Source organism: Eriocheir sinensis, chromosome 56 (genome assembly GCF_024679095.1).
Source record: "Eriocheir sinensis breed Jianghai 21 chromosome 56, ASM2467909v1, whole genome shotgun sequence".
Lineage (NCBI taxonomy): Eukaryota > Metazoa > Arthropoda > Malacostraca > Decapoda > Varunidae > Eriocheir > Eriocheir sinensis.
This window is the reverse complement of record NC_066564.1, coordinates 7,767,247-7,785,304: the sequence shown is the minus strand read 5'-3', so window position 1 is coordinate 7,785,304 and position 18,058 is coordinate 7,767,247. Positions and strand designations below refer to the sequence as shown.

Below are 18,058 nucleotides of genomic sequence, written 5' to 3'. Positions count from 1 at the left end.
CTCTGAAGTGATTGATCGGCTTCTAATTAACCCGAACCCTGGCCGTGACATCTCATTAACTGTGGCCACTCATCAGATGCCGGCCGATCATATATTCCTTATCGAAGTTCTGATATCTGAAAAAAAGTTGGCCCAAAGGTTTTTCATCCCGCCGAGCGACGAGGTCAACAAACACACCGAAATTTGCATCAGAATAATCACGAATGGGTGCCGCCGGAGTGCATTAGCGGAAATAAAACACGCGCGCACATATTTGACACGCGTGTACTTTTAGTGTTACTGGTGCGGCTGTTCCGAGAAGCGACACGACCGGTAATGATGATGGCGGTGGTAACGGCGGCGGCGGCGGCGGCGGGGGCGGGGACGGGGACGGGAGCGGTAACAAGAACACTGCGAATTGGTTTTGTTTTCGTAATAGTGGTGTAGTAGTAGTAGTAGTAGTAGTAGTAGCAATAAAATTATAACACTAACAGAAAGAAGAGAAAAGAAGAAGAAGAAGAAGAAAGAAAGAAAAAAAAGAAAAAGAAATGAAAAGAAGAAAAAGAAGAAAAAGAGAAAAAAGAAGAAAACGAAGAAGAAGAAGAAAACTAATTATAAGTCATAACAAACAAGGCTGTGGCCAGAGGAAGGTGTATAGGATGCAGATGTACCAGAGAGTGCCCAGCATTTTCTTCATTCAAATTAAAACCTGCGAGCCAGGCACGTCAACATTTATCTGTAAAGTTTGTCTTTCTAAAGGAAGTGAGGTGGAGCTCAACCCTCCTGGCAGAGTTCTTGTTTATTGTCCACAAGGAGTTTGATACGTCCCACCTGTTAGAAAGTTAAAGGCAGGGTAAACGTTTTAGGCTCGGTAGCACTTTCTATCAGCATTCCTCTCTCAATTCAGTTCCTTTCCCTCTGCGGTTCACAACATATAATCAGGATCCCCACTGACACACGGAGAGCAGCACTTCTTACTAGCATCAAAAGGGATGTTTTTACGCTCGGCATATAGCGCCTAAAGGCTATCTTGATGGGTCCTGATGGTGGGCCCCAGCCAGTAATCGCGCAGGCAAGCGTTTTATAGTAGCGCCATCTTGCTTGGTTCATGCTTTTTAACCCGCTGTAGAGAGTTTATCTGGAGCCAACGTTGATAAGTGGTCTTCAGGACAGCATGTGGGTAATCTTGGGCCACTCAGCGATGACTTAAAATTGTCATCTTGTAGCGGAGGGCGGGACTTGGGTTGGTATTGTCAGATGCTCCCACCCCTCACACACACCATTTCCAAAGGCCAAAAAGGAGGTTAATCGAGTTCTAATGAGTGTTCTTTTAGGTTCACAGTACAGAAGAAGGCTCAGACTACCACCAGGGTCATAAAAGTACCCCTGGAAAAGCCGTAAACTCCCACGAAAGACTAGTAAATTACGTGTTCTTGGGCGCAGAAATGTTTAAAAATATGGAACTTGAACCCGGATCCTCCAGAACACCGTAGACGTACGCAGACCTCTCAGCCACCGCCACCAAGCTTCTCACCACTTTCAGTCCGTGCCTGTCACTCTGCACCTCACAAAGCTTCCCAGAATTTTACCATATATTGTGCTGAGAACCAAGCACGACCCTCTATAGACAAAGCGATCACCTCCGTCATGGCACCTTCCGCATAGAGAAATAAGCACGTATTTCGGTAAGGAAAATATGCACGACATGTTTAATCTAGCGAGGGAACACTCTCTCTCTCTCTCTCTCTCTCTCTCTCTCTCTCTCTCTCTCTCTCTCTCTCTCTCTCTCTCTCTCTCTCTCTCTCTCTCTCTCTCTCTCTCTCTCTCTCTCTCTCTCTCTCTCTCTCTCTCTCTCTCTCTCTCTCTCTCCAGTACAACATTTAAATGGGCTAAGAGGATTAACAAGAGAAAGATAAATCACTCTTACTGAAAAAAAATGTTATAACCCGCAGCAACGATTACAAACTGCATATGAACACTCAGATCCAGGAAAGAGGTAGGCAAGAACATGACATACAAAGGGCAGTATTTAAGTGGAGTGAAGTTATACGAAAAAAATAAACGCTGAAGGCTTGGCTACACATGGAGGTTGATATTGATGTAGGGGGAGGAGAGCAAGCTACCATAAGAAGGCAAAATGACCTCTTGTACAGTCAGTCTCCTTAACCTCTTGTGTGCCACCGTGCAAACATTTACACACACACACACACACACACACACACACACACACACACACACACACACACACACACACACACATACAAACAAACCTCATGAGCTAAGTTTCTACGTTCTGACTCTGCATAAAAGCAAGAATATACACACATAAGCAGTAAGCAAACACACACACACACACACACACACACACACACACACACACACACACACACACACACACACACACACACACACACGACAGCCCCCTCGGAACTAAACACACGCTCAGGAAATGAATGAGGGCGAGAAGAAAAGAAGAAAGGAGAAGAGAAACTGTAATTGGGAGCCATAACGTGCTTGGGAGTGAGGTTAGTTAGAGAGAGAGAGAGAGAACCATTTCCCTACTCTCTCAAACATTTACGAGATCGCTCCTTCCCCTCTCCTTCAGAGGCACACACACACACACACACACACACACACACACACACACACACACACACACACACACACACATAATGGCTTAATGTGGAGCAATGTGAAGTTGTGATTGTTGTGTTTCTGACACACACACAGAGAGAGAGAGAGAGAGAAAATCATCAGAGCTTCTCCATCCCTCTTCTCCACACTAACTTCATATATTCTCGCTATTATTCTCTCTCTCTCTCTCTCTCTCTCTCTCTCTCTCTCTCTCTCTCTCTCTCTCTCTCTCTCTCTCTCTCTCTCTCTCTCACGCTATCGTCTTATAATTACGAAACTCAAAATATGTGTTTGATTTGCTTTCATTGTTTCTGATTCATGCTTTTCCTTATTTACAAGAACTATTATTTATGTGCTACGTCACTCGCTTTAGTTCCCGTATTAACTCATTTTTACTAAGGCATTATATAGATTCAAACAGTGATGGTTCTTGTAGTTCCATCTTTATCTAATGGTTTTCCAGACTTTCTCGACATTTCCCAAACACGACGATTAAATATGTACTACTTCCCCTCCATCTTCGTTTCATTTCCCCGTCTTCCTTCTCCTAACTTTTCTTCCTCCAAACTTGCTTCTCCCCTCTCCTCCTGTTCCTCCTCCTCCTCCTCCTATTCCCTTACCTCTTCCATCCGTCTCAACTTCCTACCGGTTAATCCATGCTATCTTCCTCGCTTTCTTCCTTCCTCCCCTCCTTCCTTCCTTCCTTCCTTCTTTTCCTCGGCCCCTCCTCTGACCCTAGTGTTGCGTTCCTGCGATCCATTTCTTCCTTAAAATATATAATGCCGTGATACGATCCTGTCCGGCCAAGGAACGGAGAGGAGGAGGAGCGGGCGAAGGAGGGGAGAGGAGAGAGACAGGTCTGACGCACGATAAAAGCGAAAGAGAAGGGAAGAGAGAAGGACTGAAGGAGAGTTACATAGATGAAAAGACAATAAAGAAGGAAAAGCGATGGGAAACAAAAGCAGGAGAAAAAAAAACAGACAAACACATATATACGTTTGAAGGGAAAAGAGAAAGACTGATGGAGAGTTATAGAGATGAAAAGAAAAGAAAGAAGGAAGGAAAGAAGAAAGGAAAATAAGGAAAGAAAGGAAGGAAAACCGAAGGGAAACAAGAGTAGGAGAAAAAAAACAGATTAACACATACATACTATTGAAGGGAACAGAGAAGGACTGAAGGAGAGTTATAGAGATGAAAATAAAATAAAGAAGGAAGAGAAGAAAGGAAAATAAGGAAGAAAAGCAAGAAAAACCGAAGGGAAACAAGAGTAGGAGAAAAAAACATAGTCAAACACATACATTAGATAGAAAATGCAAAATAGAATAAAAAAAACAGTGTAGATTATTAAGAACAGCCCTCATTTAAGGTCCAGTTTATGATAAAAGTGATTGTGGAAGATAAGATTGATCGAAGGGAGAAATAAAGAACTGCGGAACAAGAGAGGGAGCGAGAGAAGGGAAAGAATGAGGGACGGGAAGGAAGGAAGGAGAGACAGACGAGGGGGAAACCCGCAAGGATTCATGTTAGGTCAAGCTTATGAGCCCGATGAGGCGGGAGGAGGAAAACAAAGAGAACCGAGGGAGAGGGAAAGGATATGATGAATACTATAAAGTGAAGGAGAAAGGGAACTAATAGGAATAAAGGAAATAATTGCAGGGTGTCTTACAAAACCAATGACAAGCAAGGAAATAATGATAGACAGAAGCGGGGATTAAAAAATGACTTAACAATATGAAGACTCGTATGATCAAGAGAATATTATAGAAAAAAGGTAGAAAAAATGGCGAACAAGGAGAGAGAGAGAGAGAAGGAAAAAGAGGGGAAAATCCTGGAAGAAGGACTCGTTCAGGGCGTAGTTTATGAGGGCGATGATCCTGCTCCTGGGCCTAAGTCTGGGCAGGCACGCCACCACCACCACCAACAACCACAACAACAACAACAACAGCAACAACACTCGCAACCCTATCCCCATCCCCTCCACCACTACCCCCGCCACCCTTTCCCCTCTCCCATCACCAAACCTTCACTTCTATCCCGCCACCACCACTCACCCCAACCCCTATCATCACCACTACCACCACCACCACTACTCCCATCCCCATCCCCATCCCCATCTCCACCACCTCCACCTCCACCACCACCACTACACCAATCATTAGTGGCTAAACCCAACTTACTACCACAGGAGCCGACGCCGCCACCACCACCACTACTACCAAACGGTCAGGCAGGCGCGTGCACACACACACACACACACACACACACACACACACACACACACACACACACACCAACAAACACACCGGAGGAAAATAAATCCACGCGCTGGCCAGGCATATCGCAACGAATAAACACAGACAGACAAAGGTAAACACGAGGTAACTGAAGAGCGGCGCCCGTGGAAAGGAACACGTGTCTGCTGGCGTTGGTGTCGGCTTGAATCCTCGCGCACCTCCGCACTGCACATACGCGGCGGCATCTCTCTGATATTCCTTCCGTGGGTGTTATTTAGCTGCAAGGATTCAGATTCCGTTGCCGCAAAACCTTCAGTAACAAGACCCTACCAATTAGAGGTTCAGGCATTCGTTAAGACCCCCAGTGAGGGTTTTAATTCCACTGCTGCAAAGCCTTCACCAGCAAGAGACACTAATCTAAGGCTTTAACGATATTTTTATAACAATGTTCTTTATAGTTCATAAAACATTTGACGCGTTTTATATTTAAACACTCGGACTCCATTGCTACGAAGACCTTCGCAAAAAGAAAACTTAGGCTTTCACTTGAATTTTACAACGTATTTCTATTCAAGCACAATGAGCTTCGTTCATGCAAAAGGAACCAGACAAAATATTCACAATACGTTTCATGGCTATACCTTTAGAGCGTAAGAAAAATCAAGGAATTTCAAACATAAATACTAACAATTATTTTGGATATTTACAACACACCAAGAATGCTTCCACCTTTGGCAACTCAATATTGTCCTTAATTGAAACATCGGAAAACGAACACACTCCTTTGGCCTTTCAAGAGCTATCATATATCATGGGAAACCACCCGCGTCGATATGGTGGTTACGGCGGCGGTCAGAAGGGCAGGACGGTAGGTAAGCAGGTAGAAAAGTGGGTTATTAGGTAGGGGAAATATGCAGATCGCTCGGAAGGTACGTCGGTTGGTAGGTCTGTTGGTCTGTCGGTAGATCAATAGGCAGGTAGGTGGTTACGGATAAAAAGGAGGAAGAGAGGAGCAAAAGGGAGGGAACGCACCTGACAGATTGATTGCTGCTTCACGGAATGTGTTGAAAAATGGAGACTGAAATTTTATTCAGAGGCAAAACCTTCCAACTGACGGTTATTCCCGGGTGGACATCAATATTTCCATTTGGCTTCTCGACGCACTGGTGGCCGTGGTGGTGGTTATGGTGGCGGTGGTGGAGGTGGGGATGATGGTGGTGGTGGAGGTCTTTCAACACGTAAAGGAACCCAACTTGAGTTAATGAAATGTGATTGGAAGTTTCCGTAGGTTTTCGCAATACGGATGCTGCCCCCCTTTTTTTTTATTATTCTTGCGATATTCTCTACTGCAACCGCTGCTACTATTACTGTCGCTACCAATTTTACTTTTACTGCTACTACTACTACTACTACTACAGCTACTACTACTACTACAGCTACTACTACTATTACCATTACAACTACTACTGTCGCCACTACTACCAACTACTCCTAACTATCCAACCACTGCCGCTATTTTCGTTGCATTTGCCTTTTTCATCGTCAATTGTAATACGAATACGATCCCCAGCTGACAATAATACGCAAATAACAATAAATCACTTCACCTTTCCACTTCATGCGCCGCTGCCACGCTACACAATAATTATTATTATTAAACGCAAAAAAACAACATACGCCGTGCCACCCTCATGAACAGGTGCGAGGCTCAGATTAGCGAGCACCTGAACCAGAGCAGCACCAAACGCACCGCTCTTTGCTTCTCCGTCCACGCCGCCGCCGCAAAATGAAAACCATACGATAGGCTGATCCGAGGGTAATACCGAGCCAACTGACCGACGAGAATAGAGGCTTGGTAACTGTAATTCTCTCTCTCTCTCCCTCTCCCTCTCTCTCTCTCTCTCTCTCTCTCTCTCTCTCTCTCTCTCTCTCAACAATGCCCCCGGCGCCGCGTTCTCGCACTGCAGTCCATTTCGGTTCACCTTTTATGTGGCAGAGGTGAAAGGTAGGTTGGGGGGAGTAACATGTGAGGGGGGTTGACTCTCAGGCGTTCTCTCTCTCTCTCTCTCTCTCTCTCTCTCTCTCTCTCTCTCTCTCTCTCTCTCTCTCTCTCTCTCTCTCTCTCTCCAACACTTGCACAATGATCAGCCAGACGGGAGTGTAAATAAGAAATGTTTCCCTTCAACACACCTCCACTCTATCTTCCCATTTTCTTTGACACATCGACATCTTCAGTGGTTCGTACCAAATTGAAATGTATGTAGGTGCACGTTTAGCTCCATTTTCTTCATCTATACTGTGACTTTACATAACGGCACTGACATTTCACGAACCAAAGAGACTATGACGATGGTGATAAAACGAATAAGCAAACACACACACACACACACACACACACACACACACACACACACACACACACACACACAGACCATATACATAAAAAAAACATGAAAACTAAGACAAACAAACTTGATTAGCACTTCCCGGTTCTAACCTCGACACACAACATGATATCCTCTTCCTGCACCACAAACGATGTATTTAGGTTATTATACCAGGCTGCTGAAGTTATTAAAAGGAGGTCAATTCCATGTTTACATATACACTTCCTTCAGCCTCGTCTGTTACAACTTACTTCCACTGCGCCAAACATTATTCAGAAAGGCTTATCCATAAATCTTCCCGATCATTCCCGTCAGGTCTTCCCGCCCGTAGCCCTAACGTACACATCCTTCATTCCCACGTCAAAAACTCCTGTGTTAAGCACGGCCTCAGCACCGCCCCTTCCCCCACCGCCTCCTGCTGTTCCTCGGGCTACACAGACGCTCCTTGCTAAACTTATTTTCAGTGCTCTCACCCTTGGCTTTCCTCACTCTGGCTACACAAAAGCTCATGTTGCACAAAGAAAGAAAGGAAGAAAGAGATAGATAGATAGATAGATAGATAGAGAGAGAGAGAGAGAGAGAGAGAGAGAGAAAGACAGAAAATAGAGACATAGCACCACACGTAACCAACAACGAACAACAAAGTCATTAGCTGTCAAGATAGTCAATAGTGAATGGAAAACGTGCCTAAAATATATTCCTCGGCCATCACCCTCCACGCCCGGGGCTCTCTTTCCCCTCTGATGCACCCCCTCCCCCCTCCTGACACCCCGCTTCCATCTTCTCCCCCCAGCCAGCGTGCGGGGCGAGGGTCTCATCCCGCCGCCGCCCCTCGTCACCGACCAGCCCTACTTCGACCCCAGCATGTCCACCACCCTCACCGCCCACGTGGGGAGGCGCGCCGAGCTGCACTGCCGCGTCCACTCCATCGGGAACAGAACAGTGAGCTGACCTGGCCTGTGTTGTGTTGTGTTGTGTTGTGTGTGTGTGTGTGTGTGTGTGTGTGTGTGTGTGTTACTTATGTATGTGTATTCTTCGGGGTATACACACGAACCAAAGTCCCTGGCCTGTGTTGTGTTGTGTTGTGCGTGTGCGTGTGCGTGTGTGTGTGTGTGTGTGTGTGTGTGTGTGTGTGTTTCGTGTATGGTTGAACTGTGTTATATATGCGCATAAATTTGTCATGTGAATGTAAGTTCCTCTTTCCAACCGTACATACATGCATGCAAACGCACATACATATATAAGTACACATAAACATACATACATACTCGCATTAATACATACAAATACACATATACATACATACATAGGATACATACATACAAAGGATATAGATAGACAGACAGATAGATAGATAGATAGATAGATAGATAGATAGAAGCATAGCACACATAAACATTTATTCAGCATCAGACACAACAGTACATGCGAACACATTCACACATACAGGAACACGGTCGGGGGAGCAGGAAACGAACCAAAAAAGAAACTATCAAGCAAATGGAGAGAAAAATTTAGAAGAGAGAGAGAGAGAGAGAGAGAGAGAGAGAGAGAGAGAGAGAGAGAGAGAGAGAGAGAGAGAGAGAGAGAGAGAGAGAGAATACTAAATAAAATACAAATACAGCTTTACCTCTGCAATTTCTTCAACGTCCTTTACACGGTCTACACTCACACCATTTGGAACTTTGTCCTTATTTGATATTTTTTTCAGTTATTCTTAAATTTAGTATTTCGTTACGTCTCCAACTTCATATCCCTCAAATAAAATGCATGGCCACTCAAGCACTTTTTGTTCCTCACCGAGCAATCACACACACACACACACACACATACATACATACATATATACAGTAGCGGGCTTTTTTTATTATTATCATTTCCTTTTTTGTGTGCCCTTGAGCTGTCTCCTTTGTTGTAAAAAAAATACATACATACACATATTCATACATACACACTCAACAATTTATCCCTGTGTCCATTTTCCAATCCATTCTCTACTCGTAATTTTCTTCTCTCCGTTTTTTGCTCCTCTCCTCGTCGCTGTTTTCCTGAACTTCTGCTTCGTCTGTCAGGTTATACGTCAGTCTGAAGGGCACGGCATCCTTGTTCTCCTGTGTCACATGCACGTCTGTTTTTCTTTCTGTGTATTTTCTTGTATGTTTCGTTGTCTGTATTTCTCTGTGTGTGATGGAAAGATAAAAACATTTATATTCAGTTCTTGTTCTTTGTGTCTGTCCTTTCAAATGTCAATGCCACTCCCTCTCTTGATCGTGTGTCGCAGTATTGGTTTCCTATTCTGTTTCGAACTTTAGTTTTGCTTGTTTGTATATATTTTATTTATCAATATTTAGTTTTCACGGTAAATGTGCACAAACACATGCATTTTCGCGCATATAGTCGTACGTTCAGACAGTCTGACGCACACACACACACACACACACACACACACACACACACACACACACACACACACACACACACACACACACTTTATATCGCTTCAAAAACTTGACTCAAATATCTCAAGAATAAATATGTGAACATGTCCTGAACACTGCATGAAAAATACAACCGAAACCCAAGAACAACAAAACAAGGAAAGTCTTTTACTTCCTCCTAATGCATAAGTGAGGACACAAGCTTTTCTAAGGTATTCCAAGAAACATCCATCCATTTTTTTTTTACTTTTTCTTCCTCTTTCCAATATTTTTTTTCCACATTTTCTGATTAAAGCTACAATAAGGCAATTAGTTACGTCCCCACAATGTTCTTCTATCTTAACAACTAGGAGAAGAGGGAGAGTGAGTTAGGAGAACAGAGTACGTAGGCTGGAAATGAAGAAATGGGCTCCGGGATAGATTGTTGACTCTAAGTATGAATATATGTATGTATGTATGTGAGTGAGTAAGGAGATTAGAGTACGTAGGCTGGAAATGAAGAAATGGGCTCCGGGATAGATTGTTGACTCTAAGTATGAATATATGTATGTATGTATGTATGAATGTATGTAACCCTTATATGAGTGTGCCAGTGCAGTGATACCAGACCCACCACATAACCTCCAGCAGCTAAACTTGAGTCTCTCCCTCCCTGACTAATACCACACCATCGTTCTTGATTCCCCCAACTAACACCACAACTCTGACCCGCTGCACCTCCGCAAACACACACAGTCTTAGTAACTTCAGCAGCCATCCATCATCAATATTCACCTCCACAGTTTCAAGGACTCTGAAATTCCACCCAACTTCACTACGTCAAGGTTCAAACACACACTCCTCTACTCATCAATTTCAACTTATTCATTCAGTCATTCATTCTAGCTTCCTTATTCATGGTTAGAGTCTGAAACACCAATTCTGTACTCTCCAAATTTCAGGTTATTCATTTATACATTCATTCCAGTCGTTTGACATTCATTCCAGTTTATTTATTCATGTCTACAATCTCAAACACCATTTACCTGTTATCGAATTCCACCTTATTCATTCACACTTTCATTCCAGTCATTTCTGATGCATTCCACATTCATTCAAGTTTATTTACTAACGTCTACAGTCAGCTACTTGAAAACTCCACCACCTCAGGCCCATTCACCCCTATTTCACCCCCTCAATTCCCTTCAAACCTCCTCCACCACCATCGTAACTCCAATCTCCACTGCCTACCACTTCCGGAACTTCGAGGACCTGATTCCACAAGCCCCCCCTCAAGCCCCTTCTCTCTCCCCCCAGCCACAACTTCGACCAGCACCTTCACTACCACTTCCATAACTTCGAACTCGCTTCAGTTTTACCATCGTCGAGTTTTTAATGGAGTTTCCGTCAAGAACTCTGTGCGTGCTTTTAGCGGCGGCGAGAAGAAAGGTTGAGGCCGTCTTATAAATACTAAAACTTGGCGTGAAAGAATGATTACACGGAAAAATAATTGCTTTGTGCACTGATATAACTTTGTACTCAAGAAACCTTTTGGTGAAATGTCTGGAGGCTGTGGGTCGTAATATAAGACATTTCGCCGCCCAAGAATACATAATTGACAAGGCTTTCGTAGGAGTTGTGGGCATTTCCAGTAGTAGTTTTATAACCCTGGTGTTGGTTTGACCCCTCCTCAGTACCGCGAACCTAAAGAAACACTCACTAGAACCCGACTGACCCCCTCTTTGACCTTTATAAATAGTTGATGTGAGAAGCGAAAGTGTCTTATATACCAACCTTTATTTATTTTTACTTTTGCTGCTTCTCGTTGCAAATAATTATGAAGAATCGTAAAGGACATGTCTTCATTGACCGCCTTCGTGGTGTAGGAAAAATCATTCATTATGTTTTTCTGTCCAAACCCGCGCCTTGCACTTACAGGGTTTGGCTTTCAATCCCTCTCTCTTAGGCGACGTTCACGCTCCGGCACACGAACCCAACGGCAACGCACCCAAGGAAGCAGTTCTCAGAAAAATACGAAAACGATCTCTAAAGAAAAGGTTACGAGATGGTGTAAAACGTTTGTATGAAGTAAACGTTCCCAGCACAGTCCATAAACAAGGGAGGTTCCAATACTTTACAAGGACCTGATCACAAAAGGGGTCGAGTCGTACCCTCCGCGAGGTGGAGAAACTCAGGTGAGGAATGACGCGAGACGTGTTAAGTTTTGCAAGTCTTCCGGAAGGCGATGAAATGTCTCAAGAACCTCCGAACCCTTCTGGGAGTCCAATAAGAAAAAAAGCATTATATTCAAACTTTAAAAAAAATACACTTTATACCGACAGGGTGAAAAAATTACACCGAGTTTATGTGTAGCCAAGTCTGTCCACGAATATACGGAACTGTTGTAATTGACCTCTCTTTCGGCCACCTCTTTTGATTCTTTTTTGGAGCAGCGAGTAGCGGGCTTTTTTTTATTATTGTTTCCTTTTTTGTGCCCTTGAGCTGTCTCCTTTGTTGTAAAAAAAAAATCTGATGCCACACGAGAAAAAAAGAAGAAGAATGGAAAAAGAATGAAGGAAGATACCAGACTTCACACATAAAGAGAAACACAGACAGACAGACAGACAGAAAGACTAACAAACAGACACAAGTTGGCTGACAGATGAACATACAAATAGACAGAGAGAGAAAAAGAAGAAGAATGGAAAAAGAATAAAGGAAGATACCAGACTCCACGCATAAAGACAAACACAGACAGGCAGACAGACAGAAAGACTTACAAACAGATACAAGTAGACTTACAGATAAACATACAAATAAAGAGAGAAAAAAAGGAGAATGGAAAAAGAAAGAAGAAAGATACCTGACTCACGCATAAAGACAAACACAGACAGGCAGGCAGACATAAAGACTAACAGATACAAGCAGACTGACAGAACATACAAATAGACAAAGAGGACTTGAGCCATTCATCAGAGGCCATAAAGGGTTTACACATGTTCCACGACTGAAGTGAAGGGCGAACGAGGCTTCCAAACAGCTAATCCTCGAACAGGCGCGCGTGAGGAGGGTCGAGGGTAACATTGCCAGATTGTCGTACTCAGCCGATTATATTTCCCGACTTCCTATCCCTTAAACTGTCTTCTGGGCTCCAACAACGAAACTCATTTATAGTTATCGTTAAAAGAGTTAGATCCTACTGTTTCTTGACAATAGTTAGGCGTCAGAAACCGGTAAATACTATGCTCTGAGTACGACGATCTGGCAACGGTGGTCGAGGGTTTGTGGGTCAAGGGAGCTTAAAGTCTTGTGCAATCTCCCCGCATTCCTCCGTTCATCCTCCCTCGCCTCCCTCCCTCAGTGATCCCTTTCATCTTCACGACCTTCCTTCACTCCCTCTTCTCTCTTCCACGTCCATCATCACAAGCATTATCCCTCATGTTCTTTTCCCTCATATTCACTACCTCTTCTTTTAAACACTTTCTTTTATCCTCACAAATTTACTTCACTTCCTCTCTTGCCATTCCCGATCCTCGTAAACAGCACATCTCATATTCCCTCATATTCTCGTTCCCTCATATTTCCTACCTCCCCTTCCCTCTTCCAATTATTCCAAACACTTTATCTTACCCTCACAAGCTTCCTGTATTGCCTCTCTTGGCTTTCACAATCCTCATTATTAACGGTGTACTTCATATACTTGTCCTTCACTCCTCCTGCCTCCCCTTCCCTCTTCCAGTCATTTCAAACACTTTATTTTTTCCTCACAAGCTTAATTTCCTCTCTTGGCTTTCACAATCCTCATTATTAACGGTGTATCTCATTATCTTGTCCTCCCCTCCTGCCTCCCTTTCACTCTTTTATCTACACATTCTTGCTTCCCGTCTCCCTCAATCACAGACATAACCTCTCATATCCTCGCTCCTCGTCTCCCTCAATGCCTCTTCCATCACATTGGCCTCACACACTCAACTTGACTCGTCCTTCTCTTTCCCATAGTCTCATCCTTCATCCTTCCCTCAAGTCGTCATGTCCTGGTCCTCAACCCTCTCTACGTACAACTTTCTTTAAACATTAAGTCTCCTTTATCGGCTTTTCCATCGCCCACAGTCTCGTATTTCCTCCTTCCCTCACACCCTTTTGTCTTCCCCTTTACATAACTTTCATTTCCAGTTTTCGTAATTCTTCCAGACGCTTCATGCTTCCTTTTGTCAAGCGGTTACTGGCAAAACTCATACCTCATCCTCTCCTCATAGCTTTTCGTCTCCATCTTTGACACTCCTTTCATACACTCTGCACCTCAATCCTTCATTCCTCTACCAATTTCCTTCTCCAGGTGTCGTGGATTCGAGGGCGTGACCTGCGGATCCTGACGGTGGGCCGCTACACCTACACGACAGACCTTCGCTACGAGGCGCTGCACCAGGCAGGCACCAACCAGTGGACGCTGAGGATCACGTCTGCTCAGCCGCGCGATCAAGGGAACTACGAGTGTCAGATCAGCACTAAGCCCATCAAGGCGTTCACCGTGTACCTCAAAGTGCTGGGTGAGGACTGAGAGAGAGAGAGAGAGAGAGAGAGAGAGAGAGAGAGAGAGAGAGAGAGAGAGAGAGAGAGAGAGAGAGAGAGAGAGAGAGAGAGAGAGAGAGAGAGAGAAACATACATTCATCCCATACTCTAACCTTCACTCCAGAGCCTCGCGGGGAAATCCTGGGCTCGCCGGACCTGTACGTGCAGAAGGCCAGCATGATCAACCTGACCTGCATCCTACACGACCTGCCCGAGCCGCCTGAATACGTGCTCTGGTACCACGAGAACAAGGTACGGCCCGCCTCCCCCGCCTCGCCCGCCTCCCCTGCCTCGCATCTCCTGACAAGAGGCAGGTAGAAGCGAGGCAGCGCGGCGCCCAGGCTGTCCATATTGATGTTCAGGGCAACACCGCCGGACTGAATAGCTCACTCTTCACTTTCCTCGGCGCGCCTGGCGGCCTCAAACCTTCGGCTCTCTTAACACAGGGAAAGTCACTCGTTCTCTCTCACTATTACCATAAACGCGTCTGCCCCAATGAGCCTTCTGCCTGCCTGCCTTCCTCCCCTCTCCAGTGCCTCGGCTGCTCACGACTTGGTACACATTCTTGCTCCGGTTTCGTTTACTTTCCTTCAGCAACATAACTTAATAATCGCGTTTTCTCCCCTCTACGTGTAAACTCTGGACGACACGTTGTAGCATATTCAAACGAGGAACAAAGGACTCGCAGGGACTTCCGCTACACGCCGCCAGTTAGCCGAGCGAGTGTGACCGGCGTTCAAGGGTGGAGGGGACACGTGGCCTGGCAATTAAGGGAACATTATCGATTGGACGTGGCGGGGATGGCTCAAACAGTGCTGTGACTTCTACTTCGTGATTAGTAGATGCCCCTCTCCTTAACCCGGTAGCAGCGAGGATCATGTTTCTTAATGGTCCCTCCAAGTGAGAAAAATGAGAAAATATCAACCCTCACACAAAGCATTTCATAATATATATCAAAGCATTTGTGACAGATTATGTATCATCTATTTTGGGGGGTTTATATCATGGCACAAATTTGGCCCGTCGCTGCTACCGGGCCTTTAGGAAAACACGGATTAACACTTTGGATCCTCACTTAGTTAAATGTGCCGTATAGAAGAAGCGTTACAGTGACAAGTGAAGAGCTAACCTATATGCATACGACTATACGACAAAGTGAAGCGGATATTGCTGCCCTTTATAATTAGTCGACAGAGTTTTGTGTTAATCTTCAGGCCACGAATACAAGAATGAACCCTTTCGAATCCCCGTTAGCAGCTGAATGAGGCGTAGAATCAGCGTTACAGTGACACGTGGAATGTTAACCTATTCGACAAGGTGAAGCGGATATTGCTGCCTTTTATAATTCATCGACAGAGTTTTGTGTTAATTTTCAGGCCACGAATACAAGAATGAACACTATCGAAGCCCTGTTAGTAGCTGAATGGTGGGTAGAAAGAGCGATACCGATAAGAACAATGCTAAACTATACGACATAAGGTGAACAGTTGACTTTCTTTCCTCTTTCGTCGACATTGTTTTGTGGTAATTTTCTTTCCACAAATACAAGAATGAACACTTTTGAAGCCCTGTTAGTAGCTGAATGAGGCTTAGAAAGAGCAATACCGATGAGTAGAATGCTAAACTATACGACATAAGGTGAACAGTTGACTTTCTTTCCTCTTTCGTCGACATTGTTTTGTGGTAATTTTCTTTCCACAAATACAAGAATGTACACTATCGAAGCCCTGTTAGTAGCTGAATGGTGGGTAGAAAGAGCGATACCGATAAGTACAATGATAAACTATACGACATAAGGTGAACAGTTGACTTCCTCTCCTCTCTCGTCGACATGGTGTTGTGTTAAGTTTCGGGCCTAATATTGAAGGTAGTCATTTGAAGCGTGATTTTGATGCCAAGTTTGTTGCATCAGGAGTAGAAGGAACGTTAGAGTGACAGTTGGGGAGTTAAACTATACGCCATAAGGTGCTATTTCGTCGACATATTAGATTTTTTCGTGTTAATTTTCGGGCCTAATATTGGAGGTAGTCATCTGAAGCGTGATTTTGATGCCCAGTTTGTAGAATCAGGAGTAGAATGAACGTTAGAATGACAGGTGGAGAGCTAAACTACACGACATAAGGTGCTATTTCGTCGACATATTTTTGTGTTAATTTTCGGGCCTAATATTGGAGGTAGTCATTTCAAAGGAGCATTTTTATATTAGCCGTTTAGCTACTACATTCTTTTTAATTAGAGACTTAATCAAAACATCAAACTCTATTAAGGCAGTACGGGAGGGAGGGGTGGAGGAGGGAGGTGAAGGAAAAGGGGAGGAGGAAAGTGTGGAGGAAAGAACGGAGGGGTGGAGGGGGCGGCCGTCACGTCTGGAGAGTGAAGTATTAGGAACTCGTTAGTGAAGGCCTTAGCAACACACACACACACACACACACACACGAGGGAGAGATACGAGAGTGCGACGCCCGTATATGCCTTCCGAAAAAGCTGAATAGAGTTATATAAATTCATACATGGATCTCACTTCTCACCCGGTCTTGGGCAAATAGAGCGAGGCAAATACATCACCGCGCAGGACACACACACGAAGCGACGACAAAACATGCAGACAGGCCAAACGGATGGGTTAAGGGGAGGGGGCGGCCGGCGAGGAGGCGAGGTATACGTTTATTGACAAGGAGGAAAAGATAACATATTAACCAGGGAAAATGTGAGGAATGGTAACAGATGAGATACTGGACGTGTTTGTAATGGTGGCGAAGATGACGATCCTGCTTGTATTGACGGTGGTGGTGGTATTGTTGTTGTTGTTGTTGTTGTTGTTGTTGTTACTGCCGCTAGTTCAGTTGTCTGTGATTGTTTGTTAGTCTTTTTTATTTCCTAATTGACATCTACAGCTCTTCTTATCCTCATTATCATTGTTTACCTCCTCCTCCACCTCCTCGTCCTTCTCTTCCAATCACTACCACTACTATTACTATTATTACTACTACTACTACTACTACTACTACTACTACTACTACTACTACTATTACTATCCTACTACTACTACTACTACTACTAATAATAATAATAATAATAATAATAATAATAATAATAATAATAATAATAATAATAATAATAATAATAATAATAATAATAATAATAATAATAATAATAATAATAATAATAATAATAATAATGCTATTTGTGAGGGTATTATAACAGCACCCAGATACTTCACTATAAAACTGTAACAAATAATCTTATCAACCTCATTCTTATCTAGTCTCCATTAGCTTTTAATTTACTAATGGCCACCACTAACACCATCATTACCTCACGGACCACTATCACCACCATCACCACCACCACCACCACCACCTCCTCCTCACTGTCCCCACCAGAGCATCAGTTATAGCAGCAGCCGGGGCGGGGTGTCCATGGTGGTGGTGAAGGGCCCCACCACCACCAGCCACCTCCTCATCACCTCCGCCACCGAGGAAGACGGCGGCCTCTACACCTGCGCGCCCGCCGGCCTGTTCCCCACACATATCAGGGTCTACGTTCTTGACGGTGAGGATGTGTGTGTGTGTGTGTGTGTGTGTGTGTGTGTGTGTGTGTGTGTGTGTGTGTGTGTGTGTGTGTGTGTGTGTGTGTGTGAAAAAAGGGCATATGTGAAAAAAAGCCCGCTACTCATGTGTGTGTGTGTGTGTGTGTGTGTGTGTGTGTGTGTGTGTGTGTGTGTGTGTGTGTGTGTGTGTGAATGGAGGTAGTACATACATGGGAGAGAGAGAGAAATCAGTAAATGGATATAGATAGACAGGAAGGCAGTAAAACACACACACACACACACACACAC

The 18,058-nt window shown here is 44.2% G+C and overlaps 1 protein-coding gene across 1 annotated transcript in view; it reads left to right on the top strand.

Moving 5' to 3' along the window:
* The window catches only part of LOC126984248 (zwei Ig domain protein zig-8-like), a 39,675-nt gene that overhangs the window by 19,509 nt on the left and 2,108 nt on the right, over window positions 1-18,058 (top strand). Inside the window, exons 2-5 of the mRNA XM_050837823.1 lie at window positions 8,028-8,176; window positions 13,988-14,198; window positions 14,345-14,472; window positions 17,604-17,772. Of these exons, the coding sequence (XP_050693780.1) occupies window positions 8,028-8,176; window positions 13,988-14,198; window positions 14,345-14,472; window positions 17,604-17,772 (657 nt within the window). The remainder of the gene's footprint in view (window positions 1-8,027; window positions 8,177-13,987; window positions 14,199-14,344; window positions 14,473-17,603; window positions 17,773-18,058) is intronic.